At 49.6% G+C, this 7652-nt stretch overlaps 2 protein-coding genes across 2 annotated transcripts in view; both read left to right on the top strand.

The window, feature by feature from the left end:
- The window catches only part of LOC109396074 (CD209 antigen-like protein 2), a 24432-nt gene extending 22266 nt beyond the window's left edge, over nucleotides 1-2166 (top strand). Inside the window, exon 7 of the mRNA XM_019667618.1 lies at nucleotides 1999-2166. Coding sequence (XP_019523163.1) covers nucleotides 1999-2005 — 7 coding nt within the window. The 3' untranslated portion in view covers nucleotides 2006-2166. The remainder of the gene's footprint in view (nucleotides 1-1998) is intronic.
- Nucleotides 2167-3046: 880 nt separating this feature from the next.
- Nucleotides 3047-7652, top strand: CD209 (CD209 molecule). The gene is made up of 7 exons (XM_019667615.1): nucleotides 3047-3419; nucleotides 3524-3610; nucleotides 3815-3904; nucleotides 4299-4385; nucleotides 4803-4954; nucleotides 6241-6353; nucleotides 7188-7652. The coding sequence occupies exons 1-7, from the start codon at nucleotides 3395-3397 to the stop codon at nucleotides 7336-7338; spliced, it is 705 nt and encodes a 234-aa protein (XP_019523160.1). The 5' UTR covers nucleotides 3047-3394; the 3' UTR covers nucleotides 7339-7652.

Consider the following 7652-nt stretch of genomic DNA (forward strand, 5'->3'; position numbering starts at 1 on the left):
CCCACGGACCTAGAAGTCCCAGACACCAGTCCCTAACTCTCCCAGTACCAGGAACATAGGCCCCAACTGCCCCCTCCACCAGGACTCCCGTACCCAGGTCTGAATCTTTGACCTCCCTCACCCCTACCCCTGACCCACACTAGCTGCCTGGCCCTTTGAGCTACCTTTCTGTTGGGATTCAGGGTCTTTTGGAGAATAGCTCTGACCTATAACTGTTCATCCCTGGCTCCACTGAACCTACCAGGTCAGCATCTGCTAGAACTGCCTGCTTTGCCTCCCCAGAACCTCAATTGTCACTCCACCCCAGTCAAGCCCCCAGGACCACACAGTCTGGCTGGACTATAGCAAGGTGCCCTGCTCTGGGACTCCCTCACTTTGAGGTCATCCATGTCTGCCATCTTCTCCTTTTCTCTGCTGCACCCTCTTTCTTTTCTTGGACAGCCTGTTTTGTGTCCCCACCCTGTTCTGCTCCAAACACCACCCCCACTCAAGAATCAGAATAAGAGTAGGTTGGGGGAAACTCCCGGAAGAGCTTGTGGCTAAGCAGAGGGGGAATCAGAAGGGGCAGTGGTGCCGTTACAGATGAGGTTTCCATGCAGCATCATGATGATGATTCATTTTCTTTCTTTTCCTTTGAACGCAACTCCCCCATCTCCCTCCTGAAGCCCCTCGCATGCCAAAAGGGTCGCCTTCACCTGGGCCCTGAAGCACCCTTTCTTTCCTGTCATCCATCCTCTTCCTGCCTCCAGAATCTGATCTGGGGTCTGGAATGTTTGGAGACAGAGGGAGTCCACTGTGAGGCAGCCAAGGCAGTCGGCCGTTCAATGGGCCAACCTAACTCCTGAACTCCCAGACAGCTGGACTGAGTGGCTGCTGACCTGGAGGTGTGAGCAGGGTGAGGGCCCAGCCCTGCTGTAGGAGAGGCAGCTTCACCCAGCCACAAGCTTAGGCACTGCCTGGCCTGACCGCCTGGGTCCAAATCTCAGCTCTTCCACTTCGGCTCTGTGTGACCTTGAGCCTATTCCCCAACCTCTCTGAGCCTTGTTTGCTCATCTGTAAACAGGATCATCATAGCACCCCTCCTGTAGGGTCATTGTATGGATTAAATTAGATAATGCCTATAAAGTTCTTGGGAAAAAACTGTATGCATATTTTTTTTAGTTGTAAGGAAATTATTTAAATCAGTGAGATATTTCATGTATGAACGTAAATTCGCACATCTTAAGCAAAGTCACAGTTCTATGGAAGTAGGAAGTTGCCTACTTCCCAGTGTGCATTGGAATGTTCTGGTTGGCGTACTCCTGTCCAGGTAGTATAATGATTAGAGGCAGGGGTGGAGCCATTGTCATCTGTAGAGAATTTTATTACAACAATAAGACATACTAAAAGTCTCTCAACTGACTATTCCCACAAACCGGCAATTCTACACAATGTTAGTGATAAAACACTCCTGTCCCTCCAAATCATTCATGGGTCTAAATTCTAAACTAGTACTGTGGTTGCTATTGTGTGTTTTTTAAACTGAAATATAAACCACATACCATAAAATTCACCCTCTGAAGTATATAATTCAGTGGTTTTTGGTATGTTTGTGGGGTTGTGCCATCACCACTACCTAATTCCAGAACATTCTTTTCTCACCACAAATGAAACTCCATACCCATTAGCAGTTACTCTCCATGACCCATAAGTTACCGTTGAATTTTAATAGCATTACCTGCAAGCTTCAAACAAGCACATTTTCACTCCTTTCTCCTACATGGAAGTTAATTCTCAGAATTCCAAGATATGTAATCAACTGCTGACGCCTGCATACTTAGCAACACAGTTTTAAAAAAATTGTTTTTATTGTGATAACATGAAGTTGACCGTTTTAACCATTGAAAAATGCACATTCATTAATCGCACAACCATCTTCACCATCCATCTCCAGAACTTTCCATCTTCTGAAACTCAAATTCTGTCCCCATTAACATTCACTCCCCTCTCCTCCCACAGCTCCTGACTCCCACCATGATTTCGGTCACTGTGAATCTGACTCCTCTGGGAACCTCCAATGAGTGGAATCACACAGTATCTGGCCTTGTGTGTCTGGCTTCTTTTACTAAGCATAATGTCCTCAAGGTCCATCCATCTTGTAGCTGGTGGCCACTTGGGTCTTTCTATTTTGGGACAATTACAAATAAAACTTCTATGAATTTTTTGTTTCCTCCTTGATACTACCTTATACTCTTTGGATAACAGTGTGGACTGTGGAGGTGGACTGTCCGGGTTTGAATTCTAGCCCCACGATTTCCCAGCTATGTGACTAAGCCACAGGCCTAACTCAGTTTCCCTTATCTGGAAAATGGAGGCTGTAGTATCTACTCCGTGGTGGGAAGGGTAAATGAATTGTATATAAAGCAGTTAGAAAAGCGTCCCACACTATAATGGGCATTAAATAAACATAAGCGGGCCGGCAGAGTGGCGCGATGGTTAAGAACTCGCTTGGGATGCCAGAGGGCCCCAGTTCAGATCCCACATATGAGGGCCAGTGACACTGCCCTCCACAGTTAAGATGTTGAACAACAGCTCAACCTGGAGCTGGGCTGCTGTGAGTCACTGGCGACTGCGTAGGCTGCAGTCCCTGTGGCAGTGGGCTGCTATGGGCTACCGTGTGTAGCCAGCAGCCAGCGTGAGCGGCCAGCAGCCGCAGTGAGCGGCTGTCCAAGAAGCCGGTGACTGATCTGCCTCGCCAGGGAAGAGCGCAATGATGGTGCCAACTTGGGCCAGTGAAGCAACGTCCTCCACAACTAGATTGAAGAACAAAACGACAGCAACTTATCTGTTCCCCTTCCCCCAATCCCCCAGCACTGTTCCCATCCCAATTCCCCAATAAAAATCTTAAAAAAAAAAAAAAAACAGAAAAAAAAACCATAAGCAATTGTGATTCAGCTGCAGCTTCCAAAGTCAGCAGAAATCACCATAAATGTGACATTCAGAAAGCCAAGTCAGCAGATCCTGAAGATTGGGGGCGCTGCCTGCTCACCCCTGCCCGACATGGAGAAAGAATAACAAATTAGCGTCACTTTCCATGTTACCGGATTTCATCAAAAGCATCCCACAGCCGGCCCTGACGTGAGCAGACCAGTCCTTCTCGCTGTCCACCCGACCCCAGACCACCCCCAGCACTGCCTGGCATTTCTGGAAGGTCCAACCCATCTCAATTCATATTAGAAGCCCCCACCCTCTGCCTTTCTGGTGATGTGTCAATTCCCAGTTCCCTATTTCCTTCCTGCGTGAGGGTAGATGCTGGCAGTGAGCATCCCAGGCTTGGAAATAAAAGCCGTGGTCCTCTGGATCCTGCACAAAGCATTTGGAGACAGTGGTGGACGTGTGTGACCCCAAGGAACTGATGGCACAGCAGATCGGCTCCCTGGGTAAGGCTGGGTGGGGACTCTTGGATCTTGGGTCGGTGGGTAAGGGGATGGCTAGGTCTGGTCTCAGCTCGTCCAGGCTCTGAGTCAGTGCTCTGCCCACTCAGAGGACGAAGACCTGATACTCAGCAGCAACAGACTCTCCCCTCCAGCCTTTGGATTCCAACAGATCCCGGGCTTCAAGACTTTCACAGGTACAATAGAATTAGGGGACGGGGAACAGGGGACAGATGACTACTGCCAGATTCCTGGATCTTGGGGGGTGGAGGCTAGGGCTCTGGACTCCTGGGTCTTGGAGAAGGTGGGGGCTGGATCCTGGAAAAGGAACAGGCTGTCGATGGGGCAGGCAGAAGCAGGGACACAGGCATGCTGGAACAGTCCATCCTTGTCTCTCTCAGGGTGTCTGGGACCAGGCCGGGCCTCCCAGGTGCTGCTGCTTTTCTCTTTTACACTCTTCGCTGGACTCCTGGTGGCCATCCTTGTTCAAGGTCAGGGGCAGACCCTGAAGTCGGGCTCCCAGGCATGGGTCCTTCGGCTACAGGTATAGCCTTGGGCGGGAGAAGGGGACAAGTCCCAGAAGGAAGTGGGGTTGAAAGCCAGGACTCAGGTCCCTGTGGGTTTTCCTGGTCAGCTTTCTGGGGACCTGTTCCACAGCCCCTTCCATTTCTGTGGTACAGGGGTGCAGGGGAAGAGAGGGAGAGGGGCAGAGGGAGGATTTCTGGCTCCACCTGTCCTTCTGGTGTGAACTTCTCTGGACATTCAATTTCCTCATCTTCTAACAGGACTAACCAAGACCTTGACTCTACAATGTCCCTGAGGGTCCAGTGTAGGGCATGATGCAGAGTGGTTGTTTAATAATTGGTTTCTTTTTTTCTTGTATAGTCTCCAACATCCCCAGGCCCCAGGGGCTGGAGCACTCAAAGCAGAAGGAAATCTACCAGGAACTGACCCAGCTGAAGTCTGGACTGGGTAAGTGGCCGGAAACTGGGGTCCAGGGTCCTGGAAGGGTCTCTGTGTGATGTGACTCTGTTTGCATCATGGTTTCATTATGAACATCAGCTCCTCATCTGTGAAATAGGAACACAGAATAACGAGGATGATGGCACGTGGTGTCCCCGGGGGCCAGGCATACAGTGGGCACTAAATTAAACCAGTCTCTTGTTCTGAGCTATAAATGTTCTATTCCTCCCAGCCCAGAAGAGATGAGAGTTCGTCCTTCTGCATTCTCTGGGGGCTGAGAGGGAGTCGCGGGAAGTGGAGAAGGGAATGGTCCATGTGGCATGTGGAGTCAGGAGGGACCCCGGCTCTCAAGGGATTAGAGTGGGCAGGTGCAGGGATAGGGGTGTCCGTGGCTGGGTCCCAGCCCTGGCTCGCTTTCCCTAACAGCTCGCCTGTGCCGCCCATGTCCTTGCGAGTGGACCTTCTTCTTAGGAAACTGTTACTTCTTCTCCAACTCCCAGAGGAACTGGCATGAATCCGTCATTGCCTGCCAGGACGTGGGGGCCCAACTCGTGGTGATCAAAAGTGCCGAGGAGCAGGTACACCTGTCCTATCGGGGATCTGACCTGGCCAGGGGCATGCATGTGACCACTGGTCAACTGGGGATGAGATGATCAGAGCGGATGTTCTGGGAGAGGGGCTGCTTAGTCCACTTGGAAAGGTGGGGAAGGGAAGAATATGAATGAGAGGGTCCCAGGCAATTTGCAAGGAGGTACAAACAAGATCTGAACATGTGTGAGTGTTTTGGGGGATACATAAAATATAAGTAAACCTTGTCTTGGTGTAGAAGTAACCCCTGGTCGTTCGCATAATGTAAAATAATTTACAAGACTCTATAGGAGTATCCAGAGAAAAGGTTTATTGAAAGTCAAAAAGAAAGAGAGAGTTTTGTTTGGAACTGGCAGAAGTTTTGTCAGGGCAGAGTCCTATGAGGGACATCTGCTCCAATGAGTAGGAGTGCTAGGATTTTATATTTTTCCAAGCAGGATGTAGGGTGCTTGTCAGCTTGCAGGGGAGCTGCCATTACAATTGTCTTCTCCTGGGAATTGTTCTGTTCCCATCCATGTTGGGTGTTTGTTAGTGTGCAGGGGGTTACCATTGCGGTTGTGAACTGTTCTGTTCCTACCTATGATGGGTGTAAGGTGATTGTCAGCTTGTAGGTGCAGTGCTAGCCAGGAGAGTGAGACCAAGCAGTTAATGTTTAAGCTCATTCTTGCTAACTCACAAGCTCGCTCCTGTTAACTCTTCGCCTGTCCCATCCTGCCAGCTCACAAGCCCACTCCCATTAACTTTATTTGTTTCATCAAACCCCAGTGGTGTGTTGGCAAATGTTTAACTACTAGCTCTTTGGGAGAGCAAAAGCCCTGATTGGTAACAGTTGCCAATTTCCCTGGTGTGAATTCTCCCACCATGGCTGATTTCAAGCTATCAACGTGATGTCATTCAATGCAGAGCTGAAAAGAGACGTGCATGAGCAGCTTTCACAGACTGGTTCCTTCTGGTTCCAGAACATTCAACCGAGGCTGAGTAAATTCGTGTGGACATGCTTAGCGCATGTAAGACCCATAGCCATGTCGTGTTACCAAGTATGCGTGATGAGAGTCCAGTTGTGCACTTACGTCTGCAAGTCAGAACAGATGTGCTCATAGGCTACAGATGTGAGAGAAATTCAGACACCCTGAGTGCACGTAGGGGCCCAGGATCTGTCAAACTAAAAGGCTGAAGGTCAGACTAAAGAAAGAAGTTCCCACCAAGAGATTTGGGAGATGCTGAGCCCGGGAAGCGGGGGGGATGAGCTCCCTCCTGACTTCTCTCCATCCACCAGAACTTCCTGCAGCTGCAGATCTCCAAAAGTAACCACTTCAGCTGGATAGGGCTCTCAGACCTGAAACATGAAGGGACATGGCACTGGGTGGACAATTCAACCCTGTTGACCAGGTAAGTCTCAGGCAAAGGGGACCCTCTATTAAGGGGAGTGAACCCTGATGTGAGCTTTACCTGGGGATCCTCCCCTACTCCCTGAGTGGACCTAAGAGTCTGGGATTTTCACTGAGTTGAGGAAGGTGGTCTCCACATGCCCATGTCCCAATAGCATAGCAGGAGCCCAAAATTGCACCCTCAGAACTTCAGTAGGAGCTTGCAGGCTGAGTGGGTGTATGTGAGCAGACTATCTGAGGTATAGTGAGGCCTACAGGTCAGATCACATTTGAAAAGATAGTTTGTTATGGTCACAGATTCCACGAGAAGAAACACACATCATGGTGCAGAGGTGCCCCATGGGGAAGCACCAGGGTTGATCTGGAGGCACAGGGGGTGAAAGAACTGTGGGCAAGAGTCTTTATTGTGGTTTTCATGAAAAGGAGTGGGCAAGGCAGTATGAGCAGGCTAGAATTGGATCATTTGAAAATTTTCAGCAGGCTCTGGGGCAGAGGGGCTGACCCTAGTTGTCTGGGTCTGGCCCTAGGATGATCAGAAGAGGGGGATAGTGGTCCTGAGTGTGAGGGCCTGATTACTAATATGGTTGGAGGGTGTGGGCTCTGGATTGGTTGGTTTATGTTTGAAAAGCATGTTCTGGAGAGAAGGGCTCCTGCTAAAATTGTAGGGGCAGGAGGCCAAAGCAATTTGACCCAGGCATGTCATGGGGCTGTCCAGAACAAGGCAAGCCCATTATATATGTGTGCAAGGCCTTAAATGAAAGCATCATGTTAACAGAAGCTAGAAACACCATTAACAGAGTGGGATGGGGGCTAATGGTCTGGGTGGCCTTTGAAGCTTCCAAGAGTATTGGAACAAAGGAGAACCTAACAGCCAAGGGGAGGAAGATTGTGCAGAATTCAAGGGCAAGGGCTGGAATGACTCCAAATGTGGCAACAGCAATCTCTGGATCTGCAAAAAGCCCGCAGTTTCCTGCTCTGGTGACTAAAGGCGGGGTTCTGTCCTTGATCCCTGGTTCTCCAACCCTTCCCCAGCTGCATGTGCAGAATTTCACCCATGTTTGCACCATGTTCACTCATATTTCTTCTCCTGGTCTGTGCATGCTGAGATCTTTACAAAAGCTCAGGGACTCTTCCATGTCAAACTTCTCATCCTCCACGGGCTCAGCTCTGTCCTTCCTCTGATGCCTCAAGGTTCCCCTTGGTTCAGAGGTTGTAGTTCTTTGGACCTTGGAACTCTTTTTATTATTATTTTTATTGGGGAAGAGTGTGTTTTTCAAGGACTCATCAGCTCCAAGTCAAG

This window comes from Hipposideros armiger, unplaced genomic scaffold, assembly GCF_001890085.2.
Source record: "Hipposideros armiger isolate ML-2016 unplaced genomic scaffold, ASM189008v1 scaffold_502, whole genome shotgun sequence".
Classification (NCBI taxonomy): domain Eukaryota; kingdom Metazoa; phylum Chordata; class Mammalia; order Chiroptera; family Hipposideridae; genus Hipposideros; species Hipposideros armiger.